A 16815-nucleotide genomic window follows, 5' to 3' on the forward strand; every position below is an offset into this window, starting at 1 on the left:
GTAAAATAATTTAAAATTAATATTTTCTCTTTCCACTTTTCATATCTCTTTATCTTGTAAGTTCTATATATGGAAATGAATAAAAAAAGAAATGATATTTAAATAAGATAAAAATAAAAATAAAAAATCGGTTGAAAAATGAATTTTAAAAAAGTACCTAGGCAAAATATAAAAGACAAAAACAACCACGCGTTAAAAAAAAAAACCCTTAAACGCCACACCCTTTAATCAAAAGATGGATCTCCGTTCGATAAAAGACAAAACGGTAAAAATAAAAACTCTTCCTCCTTCAAATTTTCAGCTTGACACCCGTTCTGTTTCACTTCTTTTCTGCAACACCATGTACCCAAAGGTCAGCATTTTGTTACTTTCTCTCTATTTTGATGCTTTCTTCCCGATTTATCACAATCCAGCTTTCTTTTTTTAATGGGGTTTAGCCCTTAAATATTTGTAGGAAAAAAAAAAAAAAAAAAAAACGTGTTTACCCTTGAATGGTTCACTTTTCAATGCTGCTATGAGCATCTATATCTGAAACTTTAAAAAAAAGTCTAAAACCCCTTTAATGTTTGTGCTAAAAACTAACGTTTTCACTTATTGAATTTGATTGACGCCTATAAAACTGTTGTGTGCCCATTAATTTTTTTTTCCCTTTTTTCCAGTAGCCAAATAGATGGTTAGAGTTCTCTTTTTATATTTTGTCTGCCGTGCTTTGCGAACTGTTTGGCTTATTTGTGTTTGTGTGATTTTATTGCTCAATGATTACATTGCGTTGGTTTTGAGGAATTCGAGTTTCTATCAGTGATGATTCGATAATTGATATGTAGAAAAAAAAAAATATTTAAAAACCCACTTACACTTTTGCCACATTGTTCCTTTAGTGAAGTTTACCATAAATGAGCTTTCTGATTGATATTTAATCTGGGTCAAGCCATGCCATTGTTTGATTTGAATAGGTGGACACGGCTCTAATGCTATAAACTACATCAATAAGTTTGAGTCTAGGTACAAATTTATTTTTTTCATCATTAGAATTTGACATGTTTCATCTTTAATATTTCTATCTTAGTTGAAATTTTTAGGCAATAAAACTCTATACTGTCAATTTTCCTTGATGCTTTTTTGTTTAATTTTATTGTGTGATTATTTCATCCTCAGTTTCAACTTAACTTTCTTTAATAACGACACTAGTCTATAATATTTTCCAGTTTCAGAATTGCTAAAGCTTATAGTTTAAATTGGTTAGGATTGAACACTAATACTGTCAATGTTCAAATTAACCCTCTCTCTACGAATTTTATTGAAATTCTTCTATCTGTATAATATTATTGGGATTATATTCACATAAGTATTTAAAATCACTTAACTTCTCCACTATTTCACGAGATTTGAATATTGTACATATATGTGCTTTACTATGTTTAAAAAAAAAAATTGATGCATTGCCTTAGAGATTATTATTGTGGATGTTTGATAGCAATGTAATGAACTACTAAATTATGTGTTTTTTTTTAAAGGCGCTAAATTATGTGTATTTGAACACGAACATAATCATAAGATAACTAATGTCTGTCTTATTTTATCTAAAGTTTGTAACTTTACTTTTTTATTCCATTGTACCTTTTCCTTTGTCTTGGTATTTTAAATGTTTGTATGTTTTCATTATAGATAAAAGTCTATGTTAAAAAAAATATATAACAAAAGCAGTTGATGAAGAAGAAATTAGCTTGATGAAACAATTTTTTTTTTCTTTTTTTGTGTGTCAGTAAATGGGTAACATTTAGTCAATGGGATTTGGATCTGAATTTGACATGGTAGTTGTTCCTAATCGGTAGACTCTTTGAGTCCAGATTGTTCGATTAAAATCCCAAAAAAACTTTTTGTCACTGGCCAAAACTTGCTACTCATTCCAGTCCGGTTTCTTAAGATATGTGGATCAGTTTTTCCAATTGAATAGTGGTTTATAGTATTGATATCATATTTGTACTCCAAATGATTCTACTGCCAACACTTTTCATCTTTATGCATATGTAGTAACACCTTAGTACCATAGGTTTGCTGTTCTCCATGACGCAAGTCACTACCATCTTAATTATTCTCTACATCATTTTGCACATGTGACCAAATTTACTTCTAGATTTTTTGTGGATGGAATGTGTGTAGGAACTCAGTTTGTATTTTGTTGAACCGGTTTTACATTGATGTTTATCAGGGTTTATGTATTTTCAATGACATCTTCTTTTTTTATTTTATTTTTTTTTCACGTGTTTTTGTAGAAGCACAGAGGCAAATAAGACCGTTGGTTATTGTTCAAGAAGAGTTACTGAATTAAATTGAAAGGTCAGGATAGCATAATTTTCCCTCTGTTGCTTTTATTTTTAAATGATGGTCTTTCTCATTTGTTAATGCTTGATAATTTTATTTTTATTTTTTAAATTATACCAAAAATAGTATATGCAGATTTTCACATATGTACTCTCTGTAACAAAAAAAAAAACTATAAAAATTACTTTTGATCGTTTACAATGTTATCATAGAAAAAAAATAGTGCAAGAGTAGCACGTCAAAGAAGACGGATGATAATGTTTGAGAAGTGAACCAAAAGAAAAGGGCATGGAAGATGAAATAATTTCCAAAGTATGTGCATTAGAAATGGTCCTACACAAGCTAGGAAAAACAGGAGAATGGTCGTGGGAACAATTGAATCCATCTTCTACTAGAGTTTCATTTATATGTTTGATTTAGCTGCTCCATAGGAATGGCCAATATGCATATATTATGCCATTTCTTGAGGCGCCAATTAATTAAAGTGTCAATCATTGTAGGAAACAAAAAAGTCCATTGACATTTAGAAAATACAAATGACACAAACCTCTGAAAGTTTTTTATGAAATATTTATTGTGTTAAGTTGATTTATACAACTATTTTTGAATTGTTATGATATAATGTTTATACAATTAAAGTCTAAAGTTGGTTGATTTCAACACTCAATTAAATTGTATTATGCTAAAATGTTTTTTTGGTATTATCTTAATATAGATTTCAAGTTAGATTTTGAAGTCTCTATGAAAGACTCCTTGAATTTAGGTTTTTTCCTTGCAAGTAATTATTTGAATTTTTTTTGGTATTATCTTAATATAAAATATTTAAATTTTCACTTTTTTTTAAAAACATTAAATTTTCACTTACCATGTGTCTTTTGTAATAAATAAAAGTATCCTGCACATTATGCTGGTTATAAGCTAGCATAATTAATTCGAGTTCTCATGTTTACAAGCTTGTTCACAAACACATTACTATGATTGAGCTTGGCTTGTTTACTAAATAAATGAACATAAACAAGCTTTTTCTTGAGCCAAGTTCAAGTTGTTCATGAATAGCTTGGTTCATTTACAGCTTTAAAATGATCCCTTCCCCTGCTATAGAGAGAGAAAGTTTTGCACATTAGGTAAATGGGTGTGGTTGAGTGTTGAATGATCAAATGGATGAAACATGGTAATGAGATTGAGATACTCAAATTTTATCATTTTATGGGGGGATGGAGATGGAGATGGAGATGAGGGCGAGGGAGGACATAGAAATAGGGGAAGACATAACACCTCCAATACCCCCACTCTCATACGCTCTCCACCACTCATTCCTCCACTCCCACTGCTACTCCTGCTTCTCCCCTCTTCCTCTCCCTCTAAATTCCAATTACAATAATACTAAAAACCACCACCATTACTACTACTGCTCCCCTGCCTGTACTACTACTAGGGTTGTCTCCACCGAAGAACTCCACATCCTTCAATCCCACCCCCACCACCCCTTCTCCTCTGACCTCCGTGCTGCCCTCCGCTTCCTCCAATCCCATCCTGATGATCGCATCACCGGTTTGGTCACCAACTGCCACAAACTACTCCTACTCCAAGAGGACGATGAGTTTGTGGCCACAATTTGTGAGGGCGCCAAAGCCATAGCCACAGCCACAGCCACAGACACGGCTTCAGCCTCAGCTGCACTATGCCTTGTGCTAACCAATGGTGTGGAGGTGCAGGATTATGATGGGCGCAATCTGGGTATAGCAGTATACCCACAAAACTTCTCGTGGATCAATCACAGCTGCTCTCCCAATGCTTCTTACCGCTTTTTCCTCTCTCCATCGCCACCTTGTTGCCCCAACTCCACCAAGCTTCGGATTCTTCCCCAACATACTGTCTTAACAAAAGGTGTGTTTCTCTCTTTCTCTCTACTCATTTTCTTCTTCTCTATTATATTTCAAACTTTAATCAATCTTCATTGTTAATAATATAATGTTATAGATGATGAGGTGTGCCAGGATAATGGTCCCAAAATTGTTGTTAGGAGTATTAAGAGGATTAAGCAAGGGGAGCAAGTCACTGTTACCTACACTAACTTGTTGCAGCCTAAGGTATTCTTTTAATTATTTTACTCTTCTCTACTACTATTTCTTTTTCATGGAAAATGTCAACACTAAACTTGGGTGATTATTACAATTATCGTGCTTAAAATTCACTTGAAGCTAAGCATTTATAGTCCAAGTACATTTCATCAAGATGTTTTTGATTCTTTGAAGTCCTTTTTGAGTCTCTGTATTATCTAAATCAATTAGGTCTTTCGTACTAATAATTTACATGCAACTTTTTTCCCCAGCAAATGAGGCAATCAGAGTTATGGTCAAGGTATCGATTTATCTGCCGTTGTGAGCGATGTAGTGCTTCACCCCCAACCAATGTGGATCATACTCTGCAGGTAAGAATTGGGGGGGAAAATAAAGGCATAACATCTGTTTGTCTGAATTTTTTCATGTCTTTGAATACAATCTATTAACTTATAGTTGTAATTCAATGATTTTTCCATTTTTCTTTTTCTTAATTTGCTTTTTGATGGACTTTGTTTTGAGTTTATATTTATATTTTCCAAACCTTTGGCTGGATCGTTTTTTTATTTTTACAAATGCACCTTTTAACATAATTATATCAAACTTGCCAACATTCTTCTTAACATGACTTAATTAAGATTTTAACCCCAAACAGGCAAATATTGACGATAGTTTTAGATTCATTTGCATGTATAAATGGTCTCATTTAACTGGACTTCATGAAGTTTAGTTCTAGGAAAGTATATGTAATGTTTTCAAATTCTTTACCAAATTACTCTGATTGCTTCCTAATTTATTTTCTAACTTTAGTTCATGCTAGTTTCTGATCCCAAAAAAAAGTTCATGCTTTTTACTGTCTTAATTACATATCTTATGTCCACAAAAAGTAGCATAATACTGCAACTTGGGAAATTATTGATTAGTCATCAATACTAATTGAAATTATCTCCAGTTGCTGTTATTTTGCTTTCCTTGCATGCTTCCTAATTCTTGTGACTTTACAAAAACAAGCACCTTTAACTGCCTTGTACCATTGGAAGTTTTAACCATATTTACCTTTTTCACCTAGTCTAATTCGCCTCTTTGAACCTAATGTTATCTGTCGGAGATATTACTTAACAGAATATTACATTTTTTTTTTTTTTTTTGGTTTATAGGTATGGAGATGCCTAAACTCTCTATGAAAGGGTATCTTCAACTAATGTAACTTTGTGCTATTTTCCTCTCCAGGAAATTTCTTCAGCAAATCTTGATGCTTCCAGTTTGAGTTCTGATCAAAATGTCTATTGTGACTATGCAATAAGAAGGCTGACTGATTACATTGACGATGCTATAACTCAGTATCTTTCATTTGGTGATCCTGAATTGTGTTGTGAGAAGCTTGAAATCTTGTTGACACAAGGTCTCCTTTATGAACAGTTAGAAGGCAGGGAAGTAAAATCACAACCAACCATCAAGTTGCATCCCCTGCACTACCTCTGTCTAAATGCCTATACTACACTGGCTTCAGCATATAAAGTCCGTGCAAGTGACTTGTTGGGTCTATATTCTGAATTGGATGAGCATCTTTTGGAAGCTCTGGACTTGAGCAGGACCAGTGCAGCATACTCATTATTGCTTGCAGGTGCTACTCACCATCTGTTTCGCTTTGAATCTTCTCTAATTGCAACAGTTGCAAATTTCTGGATAAGTGCTGGGGACTCCTTATTAACTCTTTCTAGAAGTCCTGTAGGGAGTGAGTTTGCAAAATGGGATCTGCCTATGGCGAACCCTCCTCTCTTGAAATGCATATGCTCTAAGTGCTCACTAATGGATAATTTTAAAGCCATTCTATTTCATAGGGAAGCTCAAAATGCGGATTTTGAGGATATATCTAGTGAGTTTCTTGATTGTGTCACTATCATTACACAAAAGGTTTGGAGTTTTCTTATTCATGGTTGCTGTTATTTGAGAGCATTTAAAGATCCCATTGACTTTAGCTGGCTTGGAACTTCAAAATATTCCAGCTTAAGGGATGTTCAGCCTCATCTTTGCAGCACTGCTGAAGGACCTGGTTACACCCACCAAGAAAGGATGCATATCTTCCAGCTTGGTGTCCATTGCTTACTGTATGGAGGGTATTTAGCAAGCATATGTTACGGTCGACATTCCCATTTGACTAGTCAGGTTCAAAATATTCTAGACTGTGAAGAGTGTTTGATAAATGATTCACATGAAACAGATTGAGTTATGAATTAAAAGGAGTTTATACTTTGTCCAAGCAGTTACTGATAAACTTGAGCCAGTATTACTAAAACATAAATACATCTGATCATACAAGATAACATTTCAATAAATCCCATATTTCAAGTTTTAAGTAAAAGGTTGATAAAGTGTTATTAGGTGAGGTATGATGTATTGAGTTATTAAGTAAAAGAAAATTTTGATATGACAATCTCTTAGATAGTGTAAAATATGAGTCCATCTTCATCAAATTTAGATTTTTTTTATTTTTTTTATTTTTTTTATTTTTTTAAATATAAGCACTCTAAACACACAAAAACGATGAGATTGGTAAGAAAGAGGACATGAAATTAGTATCTAAAAAACCAAAACATTTCCCTCTTAAGCTAAAAGAGAAGGACAAAGATTGGCCTAGGTGTAGAATGGAGATTGCATCCAATTCCTGCTTCAATAAAATCAATAACATGTTTGCATACTTTCAACTTTGGGTTCAACTATTTTAGTTTATTAAATTTCCCATACCTAAAGGATTTGGATTTGGTCCATTGCTTTAATATATTAGACTGGTCAAGATAGCAACGCATGTTTACTTTTAAAGGTATGCAGGTATTGGACCAAAAAACTTTATCCTACCTCAAGAACCTTTGGGTATATGTAATTGGATGATATGAGGTCAAATGGATAAGGTCTTGTGTTCACACCACAACTTTTATCGATCAATGTGATACATGAATACTAGTAATTAATAGTCATAAAATAAAGCTAAAGAGACCTGCAAAAAATTAAAGCTAAAGAGGAAGAAAATGTAAAACTAAAATAAAATCATGACGAAAAGAAGAAGGACAAGATAATTTCGAGAGAAATTCTTCAAACTCCTATGTATTTTAATTGGATGAGCATTTTTAAAATCTAATTATTGAATGGTATGTTTTTTGTGTTTTAACGCGCATATTAAATTTTATTTTTATTTACTATTCAATCAATAAACTTATTTTTCATGCATTATTTTAGATTATAAAAACTTTAAATTTAAATATTTGATTGATGACATAGTTATTAATCTTTGATATTCTTGAAATTTTGCAAGTATGGATAGTGTAAGGGCACGATTCATAACGAACCGTAACAGTGTTAGGCTCGCGCGTAAAAAGACCCAAACAATATCATTTGTAGAGCGTGGGTTTGAAAAGTTAGGCCTCAGTCACCAGACAGCGGGTTTCTCGTGGTGTTCATACATAATTAAGTCGTTTTCACCTTAGGAGTCTTTCTCCTGAAGGCGGGTTGGGAGGCTCTAGTTTTTGGCCATTTTTCCCAGCCTCTGCTATGAATTGCTTACTTTTCCTTTTATACTAGCCTGTATTTTTTTATCCTTCATCCACGTGTAGGATCGACATTCCAAGATTGATACTTGTCCCATCAGCCCATACCCAGAGTGGTTGGGGGTGGTTGTAAAAGCTGGAGAGTATGGCTCTGTTAGGTGCAGAGTATTGAATGGCAGTAAGGGCAGCTTTCCCTAGTCGTTATACTTTCCAGCATGCCCTTTTCTATTGGCACAGATATTTTAGATTTTTTCCCAAGTTATTTCTATACCATTTTTGCCCTTTCTTCTCGTGAGATCTCGAACATGCCGAGGACTGAATCATCCTCGGCTGTGTCCCAAAACTATTTTGTACTTGTATTACCGATCCTGGGCTATAACCCTTCTCGGCTCGGGCCTTTAGACCCCAATGAATAAATGGGCTAGGGCCACAAACTATTGGGCCCCACAAATAGTATAATAAGAACATTCAATTCATCGATTGAATTTTTAAAATTCAAATCAAATAGAAAAATATTTTTAAAAAAAGTTCAAAGAGTTGAAGAGAAATCTTTTTTGTTTTTGTTTGTTTGTTTGTTGTTGTTGTTGTTGTTGTTGTTGTTGTTGTTGTTTTTTTTTTTTTTTTTTTTTTTTTTTTTTTTTTTTTATGTAAGATAAAATTTATACTCTAGGTTAATCTAAGTGTAAATGTGTGTAAAACTCATTTATGGAGACTTAAACCTAGGGCTGGCCGAACAATAGATGCAATTGATGCAATCGCCTAAGGCCTCCAAATAAAAAAATGCCCCAATCGTTAAAAAAAAAAATTATATATATAATATATTTATCTATATATTTTAATTACAAAAAAAAAATTAAGTACTTTTATTGATCAATAAAATGCACTAAAAATGCCACATTGTATCCTAAAATGCAAAATACTGCACAATAACAATGCACACAACTTGATAGGACAAGATTGCATAGTGCTATGTGGACTGTGCAGTCTTGTCCACCAGTCCCAACACATCACAAGGCCTAAGCTAAACTGGCCCACACGACCTTATACTAATTAATAAGTTATCACATTTTTTTTAATGCTTCAATTATTATAAATTATCACACCAATTAATAATTTGATGTATACTATATCAACTCATTTGTATTATAGTGATACTAATTTATTGAATCATGTAATAAATTAATTTTTATTTGTGCAAGTTTAGACTTTAAAGTTTAAAAAAGAATCCACTTAAAATTTTCACTTAAGACCCCAAAATTATTGTTGTTGAGCTAACCTTACTTGAACCCTGACCCTTATTCTCCATACCCACAAATATTTACATTCATAAAATGACTATCTCAAATAATCTACCTTTCATTTTTTGAGAAAAAGGAAGAATAATCCACTATACATGGAAAATGATTATAAAGGGCTTTGGATTTACATTAGAGAACTAGAGAAAGAGACAAAAGCAGGGGCAATTCCGGGTTTAGATAAGAACAAAAAAAAATATAATTGCGAGTACTGTGGGGCAGGTTTAAGCCGTGTGTGAACCGCGCAGCACTGTTGGATGTTGACTGGGTCACGTGTGTCACGTGTGATGATTGGTTCCAAGATACTGTTCTTCCTTTGGTGGAAAATAAAATACACGGAAAAACCAAAACAGACTTATTTTAAAATAAAATACACGTATGATGACTGTACAGGAATATGCCTTCCTGGCTTCCTCGGACAAGCACTTCATCTCATCTCCCAAACCCAATGTTTACGTAACGTTTTCCATTCATGAAAGCCGGCAATGACCTGAACTTGAGTACTACATTTTATTATTTTAAATTTAACAAACCCCATCCCACCGGCAATTCCGGTTATTACTCATAATACTACCTACCCACCACGAAAATTATTAGGTTTCATTAGAGAATTGTTGAAGTGTTATTTATTTAAATAAGCGAGTCAGTTTTTTAATTAGTATAAAAAGTAAAAAATAAAAAATTATTAGATGATGTCACATTTGCATTAATTGTAATATTTTAATAATTTTTTTTAAAAATAAATATATAGTACATATTATTAAGAAAAGTTGGGATTATCAACAACGATAACAAGAAGAAAAGGTGATGGAACATTTTCTGTCTACACAACAAAGTTCGAAACACATAAAACATGTCTAGCCAAATGATGGACAACTTTATTACATTTTCTCTCTCTACATAATATTAACGTAATTGATCAAAAAAACCTAACATTAATAATATAAGTTTTAAGTTTTAAGTATTTTATTAGTTAGGAGGACTACTTTAATAACCCTACGGTAAACCTAATCATTTCTCCCCAGTTAGTCATTACAAAGATATACCGTTTTTTTTCTTGGTTGAGTACAAAGATATACTTTTTTTTTTTTTGAGAATCAAGTACAAAGATATACTTAGTTGCTAAGCATTCGTTTTCCCTATTAACCCACCCCACCCAACCCAAGTATTTACCACCTAAGTTACTATAAACAAACCTGCCTAAGCTAATAACTATACCATATCTTCCTTCCCTAGAATACCCTTCACCAAATCCACTCTCTTCCTGCCAATTCAATCTCACAAAGGGTAATTCGGTAATTGGAACAAAAATATTCTTCCCAAGGGCGATATCGTAATAATCTTATCCGTAGGACCTATAAATACCAGACCCAAGATTTAGACACACCCCAAACATTCCAAAGCAGTCCCTTCTGTTTCTATCAAATTGACCAAGTTTTACCAATCCATGGCCTCTCGCTACGAAGTGGAGGTGAAGATCTCCTCAGCCAGGGACCTCAAAAACGTGAACTGGCGCCACGGCCCGAACAGGCCCTACGCCGTCGTCTGGGTCGACCCGAAAAACAAGTGCTCCACCAAAGTCGACGAGGGTGGCGACACGTGTCCCAACTGGGACGAGACACTTGTCCTCCCCATACCAGGCCAAATCGACGACTACTCCAGTCTCTACATCGACATCGTCCACGCCGGCTCCGAGGACGGGACCAAGCCGCTCATCGGCTCGGCTCGGCTCAAGCTGACCGAGGTCCTCGATGACGTGGGCTTCAACGGTCGGGCCCAACGGTCGCTCCAAGTGAAACGGCCATCCAGTAGGCCCCACGGGAAGGTCGAAGTCAAGGTTGAAATCAGGGAGCCGCGCTACCGTGCGCCGGACCCCTACTACGCGCCGCCGTACGGGGCGGGCTCGAGGTCGAGAGACTACGACGCTCCGCCGGCGTACGGTGACCCATACGCCGCCCCACCTCCGCCTCGGGACCCTTACTACGCGGCTGCTCCGCCAGCTGGGTACCCTTACAGCGGGTACAACCAACCAGCGCCACCTGTGCAGTACAGTCAGCCTAGCTACGGGCAGCAGAGCTACGGTCAGCAGAACTACGGGCAGCCTGTGGAGGAGAAGAAGAGTAAGTTCGGTGGTATGGGGACAGGATTGGCTGTGGGTGCGGTCGCAGGAGTTTTGGGTGGAATCGCATTGGTCGAAGGTGCTGAATACGTGGGAGACAAGATCGCTGACGATGCGGCTGAGAGGGTGGAGGAAAATCTTGACGACGACGGTGATGATGGTGGATACGATGGCGATGATTACTAGACAATTTGTGATCTGAAGCTGGTGGAGCCCTTTTAAATTTTAATGTTTTTTATTTTTATTTTTTATTCTCTGCTTTTTCTTTTCTTTTTTTGGGTTTTGAAGTATTCGAAAATGCTTTGCTTTAATGGATGGACCAGACCTGGACGGTGAACTAAAAAAAAGAATGTGGGCCCTAGGCTATTGTTATTGATGTCATCTGCTACATTAAAATTTGAGGTAAAGTTTAGGACTTGGCTTGAGTTTTTGTACAATGTGTGTGACCAAACAAGTGCACCTTGGGAAAAATAAAAATGACATTTTTAGAAGGGTAAGAGCATCCACTCAAACTTCTCTGTCTATTTTATATATAAAAAAAATCTATTTTTTATATTTTACACACTCATTTTTATAAAATACACACATCAATTTATCTATTTTACACATTTATTCTATAAAATATTCATTATTTTACAATTTTTTTATTATTCTCTCCCTCATCGCTCCTCTCTCTCACAGACCCATCACTACCAACGATCCCTCCACACCCAGGCACCATCATCACCACCTAACCAGCATCATCAAGAAAAACCAACCCAGTCAATCCGAAACCCAGTCATCACCCACCCAACCCGAAACCCAGTCAAGCTAAATCATCACCCACCCAACCCAAAGCCCACTGATGATTTGATGATTTGATCGGCGTGGCTTGATGATCGGCGGCAATGGATGATTGACGTGGTTTGATGATTGGCGATCGGCGTGGCTTGATGATTTATCGGCGGCAAGTAAAAGATGATCGGTGGCAATGGAGGATGATTTGATCAAATGAAGAAAGGGAGAGTGAGGTGAGATGCGTATGACCCATAGACAATGAGAGAGAATAAATTATTAAAATAATAAATAGAAAAGCACAGTAACCGTGTAAATATACACGGTTACTGTAGCAATTGAATAAATATACACATCTTTACACATTTTTAAAAGCATTGATGTGGAGCATTTTTGAGACAAAATGTGTAAAAGTGGTGTCTTTTTCTATAATACAAGATTTTGCATCCACTGATGTGGATGCTCTAAGAAGTCCAATTGGAATTTGGACTTGGCTTACCTCGATGTTGGACTAGTATTCTATTTAATACATTGGAGTACTGGATCAAACTTTAACTCTTGAATTTCAAGAGCTTCTTGCTGATATTAATGGAGATTCTTGGTAAAAACATAGAAATTTAGAATTCAAATCTTCCTAGGGAAAAAATTAGAATAAGTGAGCTTTCTTTATTATCCATATATTACTAGCATAGTAGCAATTCCTAAATGTGTTATGGACTATGGAGTAAGGATGTGAGAATTGAGATAATCCATGTGCATTGTATACTTTCTATATTTGGGTGGTTAATAATAAATTTAGATAGAATAAATTTAGTTGTTACTTTTTCTTTTTTTCTTTTTTCCATTTTTGATAGATAGATAGATCATAGAATTTTAACATATGAACATGAATTTCGCTTCATAATAATTGTTTTTTATCATTAAACTAAAACACTAATTAGTTTTCACAAAAAAAAAAAAAACAATTAGTTTTTAATTTGCTGTTACTAGGATGAAAAGGAACATTAGATTTAGATGAAACATAATGTCAATAAAAGATAAATATCATCAAGGGGAGAGACAATTAGGATTAGGATAAACAAGTTTGAAATAGGCTAGTCACATAAAAAAAAGATAAGGATTTTAAAAAGAAGAAAGCGAAATTTTGGGTTTTAGTATTTATTTAGTTTATTTGCCGAATATAATAAATAAAATGCAACCAAGATAAATAAATATAAGGCTGAGGACGGTTTAGGTTCTTTCCTTCGCGTGCTTAAATCATTTGAGATAGACTTGATGCCAACTCGGATTTTTTACTCTAAAGTCTCTAATAAGTACAAGAAATAGGAGCTTGACCTGAACAAAGACCATACATATGAGTAATGTTAGGACAACATAAAATTATATAACTTTTTGCCATAACTCATGGTGTGACGAGTTCTAAGTGGTAGAGGTGTGTTCCCATATGAACCCATCATCACATATCTACCACTTATAATTTGTTATGTAAATTATAGTAAAAGTTATGTCATTTTATGTAATCCCAATATTACTCTAATATATATATATATATATATATCTTCTTCGAAAACTATGGTGTTACTAAGAAAAGATATTAACCATAAACATTAACATCATAATAATAAACGCAAAGTAGACTAAGAAAAAGCTTGTCAATGTCTTTTATGCCCATGATGACGTTATAACGTGGTCATGTTTCACTAACTTGAAACTTTTTTTAATGGGATTTATTAATGTGTGCCCTTAAGGTATATATTAGTAGTCCATTTTAGAAAAAATTTTATGGAAAAACGAAAAAGTAATTTACTATTTTGACAAATTTTTCAATTTCTTATAAAAACTTTCTCAAAATAATGTTTGGATACAACTTATTTTTGCTGAAATTGAAAACTGAAAACTGAAAACATTGTAGCAAAGTAATTTTTAAATGGATGAATAGTACTATGGGATTCGTGAACAGTATATAAACAGTACATTTTGTCCCGTGTACAATGCTCACACGCTGGAAAAAAAATTCGGTAGAAAACGCGAACATGGTTTTGGAAACGCGGATCCAAACCCACCATAACGGAAACATTTTTTAATTAAAAGATTTGAACCTAATCTTACTGCCCCACCATACAACAAAGTCAAGGTATGAACGTGCTCTCATTAGCTCAAGGATTCCGAGTGGGAGACCCAAAAAGTCTTTTTATTATTATTTTAAAGAAAAAATTATGTTATTATATTTAGCTGTTCATGTTAACTTTAATGGGTATTACACGCGTTGTTATAATCCACGTTTTTTGTAGCGATGTTTGCATAAATGATGTATAATATTGTACATTGTCGACGCAAATGTATACAATTGTGTACAATTTACATAAACAGTGAATGTAAACATATAAATGTCGTATTTTAATTTTAAATAACTTACATATAAATCTTAAGGTTGGCATCTTTGCATGACCTGTGCTATGTTGCGACACCATTTGTTTATGATATATAAGGTGAAACGTCAAGAAAGATGCCAGTAGCAATTAGTGGCTTGGCTTTAGGGTTTAGGCATCTCTGTCTGCCGTGTGGGGAACCTTTGATTTTTTCAAAAGAGAGAATAATGCTCGAATATGCTAGGCTTCTTCATGTGGTGGGGAATAATATTATGGCGTTTGGATACGAGGATAGGGCTAGGAGAAAACTTGTTTAGTTGGAGATTTGGATTTGGATGCTTCCACAAACACAAAAACAAGAAGATGGTAATGGATATCCATTTACTTGCTAGGTTCAGGAACATACCTTGCTTGAGAATCTAAGTCACAAGTAGAGATCAGTTATGGTATTAAAATGAGAGAGTAAAAGATCAGTTCATGAACTTGGATAGTTAAGACTTCGTCCAACTACCAAAAGGTCCAAAACTTGTGGTTAGTAATGTTATCATGATAAGAAAATATCGTAGAAATAATCGAATAAATAAGAAGGGAGATAAGATAAATGTTTGGGTTACGTGCAAATTAGGATTATGTTTTTTTCTTTCTTTGACTGATATATATATATTTTTTTAGAAACAAACTAACTGTTTTTTTTTTTTTTTTTTGGATACAAGAAACAATCTAACTGTTAAACTCACACACATTTAATTACACTCTCTCACCAAACTCAAACACATTACTTAGCTCAAAGTATCATTACAAAAGGGTCTTCTTCTATGGTGTCTATTCCATGATATTTGTTATTTATTATTTGGTCAAGATACCAATGAATTGTTGATGTAAGCAGGGTTCAAATCTTAGATTTTTTATTCAACAATAAGAGACTTTATTACTAATTAAACTAATTGAAACCCACGTAATTATAATTTTTAGTCTATTTTGTATATAAAGACTTGAGTCCTAATTCCTATAATACAATAGCCACCCTTAATTATATCTTGATTCTTGAATACATTCATTCATACATAATGTGTATGAAATAATCCAAGAACCCTCACACGTGAGCACACTATGCCATTAGAGTTCGACTTAGAGAAACCATTACACCCCATTATGAGAAGTAACAATTACATGACTAAAATATCACCCATAATGGAGGCAGTTATGCTTCTCAGGATCCGTTTGGATACAACTTATTTTGCTGAAAACTGAAAACTAAAAACATTGTAGCAAAATAATTTTTAAATGTGTGAATAGTGCTGTGAGACCCATGAACAGTGCGTGAACAGTGCACTTTGTCTCTTGCACAGTAAATCCATGTGCATGAACAGTGCGGTTACTGTTCATACGCACTGGGGGAAAAAAAAAAACACAAAAAACGTAAACATGAGGGAAAAACGTGAATCCAAACACTCACTATATAATAAAAATTGGGCTTAAAAGCTGTGATTGCACCAAATGACTACTCTCACTAATTAGTAAATTAATTATATATTTTTTGTGAGGATATATTTCCTTAATTTAGGGATAATAATATTTAACAACTGTTTAATTTAGGTAAAATTTAATCATTTAAATTTCAACAAATTTAAATTCTATTCAAATTAAAAATCTATTGTAGGGTCTAAATGATTTATGGGCCAAGCCGAGGAGGATTATGGCCCAAGTTCAACGAAATAGACTTTGGGTACCGCCGAGGGTAGTTCAGTCCTCGGCAGACCCAAAGTTCCCCCTCGTAAAGAAGGGTAAAAATGGTATAAAACTGAAACTCGGAAAAAAGATCTAAAATATCCAGGGAAAGCTGCCCTTACTGCCATTCAATGCTCTGAACCTGACAAAGCCGCATTCTTTGGCTTTTACAACCACCCCCAACGACTTTGAATATGGGCTGATGGGACAAGTATCAATCTAGGAAAGGTTGATCCAATACGTGGACGAAGGACAATGAACGCAGGCAAATATAAAAGGAAAAATAAGCAACCTAAAGAGGGAGGTTGGGAAAAATGACCAGAAACCTGAGCCTCCCAGCCCACCTCCAGGAGAAAGACTCCAGGGGTGTAGGAAAACTTAAACTGGTACGAACACCGTGAAAAACCCACCGCCTATCAACCAAGGCCTAGCCTTCCAAACCCACACTCTACAAATGATATTGTTAGGGGCCTTTTCACGTGCGAACCCGACACTGTTACGGTCCGCCACGAAACGCGTCCTTACAATTGGCGCCGTCTGTGGGAAGGGCTTGTGTGTTGGCATAGGAAGTGGGTCGATAGAGTTTCTTCGATTATCTAACCGTTG

At 34.6% G+C, this 16815-nt stretch overlaps 2 protein-coding genes across 5 annotated transcripts; both read left to right on the top strand.

The window, feature by feature from the left end:
• Positions 1-221: 221 nt before the first annotated feature.
• Positions 222-6645, top strand: LOC115960328 (protein SET DOMAIN GROUP 41). 4 transcript variants are annotated; one of them, XM_031079168.1, is made up of 7 exons: positions 222-352; positions 954-1002; positions 2274-2337; positions 3395-4209; positions 4303-4412; positions 4655-4753; positions 5613-6645. In XM_031079168.1, the coding sequence occupies exons 4-7, from the start codon at positions 3537-3539 to the stop codon at positions 6606-6608; spliced, it is 1878 nt and encodes a 625-aa protein (XP_030935028.1). In that variant the 5' UTR covers positions 222-352; positions 954-1002; positions 2274-2337; positions 3395-3536; the 3' UTR covers positions 6609-6645. The 4 variants fall into 4 exon arrangements, with proteins under 4 accessions (XP_030935028.1, XP_030935027.1, XP_030935026.1 ...); XM_031079167.1 differs by having other exon boundaries at positions 2274-4209; XM_031079166.1 differs by lacking the exon at positions 954-1002.
• Positions 6646-10595: 3950 nt separating this feature from the next.
• LOC115960588 (protein SRC2) lies at positions 10596-11829 on the top strand. The gene has a single exon (XM_031079528.1). It carries the CDS (start codon positions 10667-10669, stop codon positions 11522-11524), a length of 858 nt encoding a protein of 285 aa, XP_030935388.1. The 5' UTR covers positions 10596-10666; the 3' UTR covers positions 11525-11829.
• The last annotated feature ends 4986 nt before the right edge of the window (positions 11830-16815 follow it).

Source organism: Quercus lobata, chromosome 9 (genome assembly GCF_001633185.2).
Source record: "Quercus lobata isolate SW786 chromosome 9, ValleyOak3.0 Primary Assembly, whole genome shotgun sequence".
Taxonomy (NCBI): Eukaryota; Viridiplantae; Streptophyta; class Magnoliopsida; order Fagales; family Fagaceae; genus Quercus; species Quercus lobata.

Excerpts from the sequence above, each read along its gene's own strand:
- LOC115960588 (XM_031079528.1), top strand. The coding sequence starts at position 10,667 with ATGGCCTCTCGCTACGAAGTGGAGGTGAAGATCTCCTCAGCCAGGGAC.
- LOC115960328 (XM_031079167.1), top strand. The coding sequence starts at position 3,537 with ATGGAGATGGAGATGGAGATGAGGGCGAGGGAGGACATAGAAATAGGG. Across the intron at positions 4,210-4,302 it reads ACATACTGTCTTAACAAAAG|ATGATGAGGTGTGCCAGGAT; the intron begins GTGTGTTTCTCT and ends ATAATGTTATAG. Across the intron at positions 4,413-4,654 it reads CTAACTTGTTGCAGCCTAAG|CAAATGAGGCAATCAGAGTT; the intron begins GTATTCTTTTAA and ends TTTTTTCCCCAG.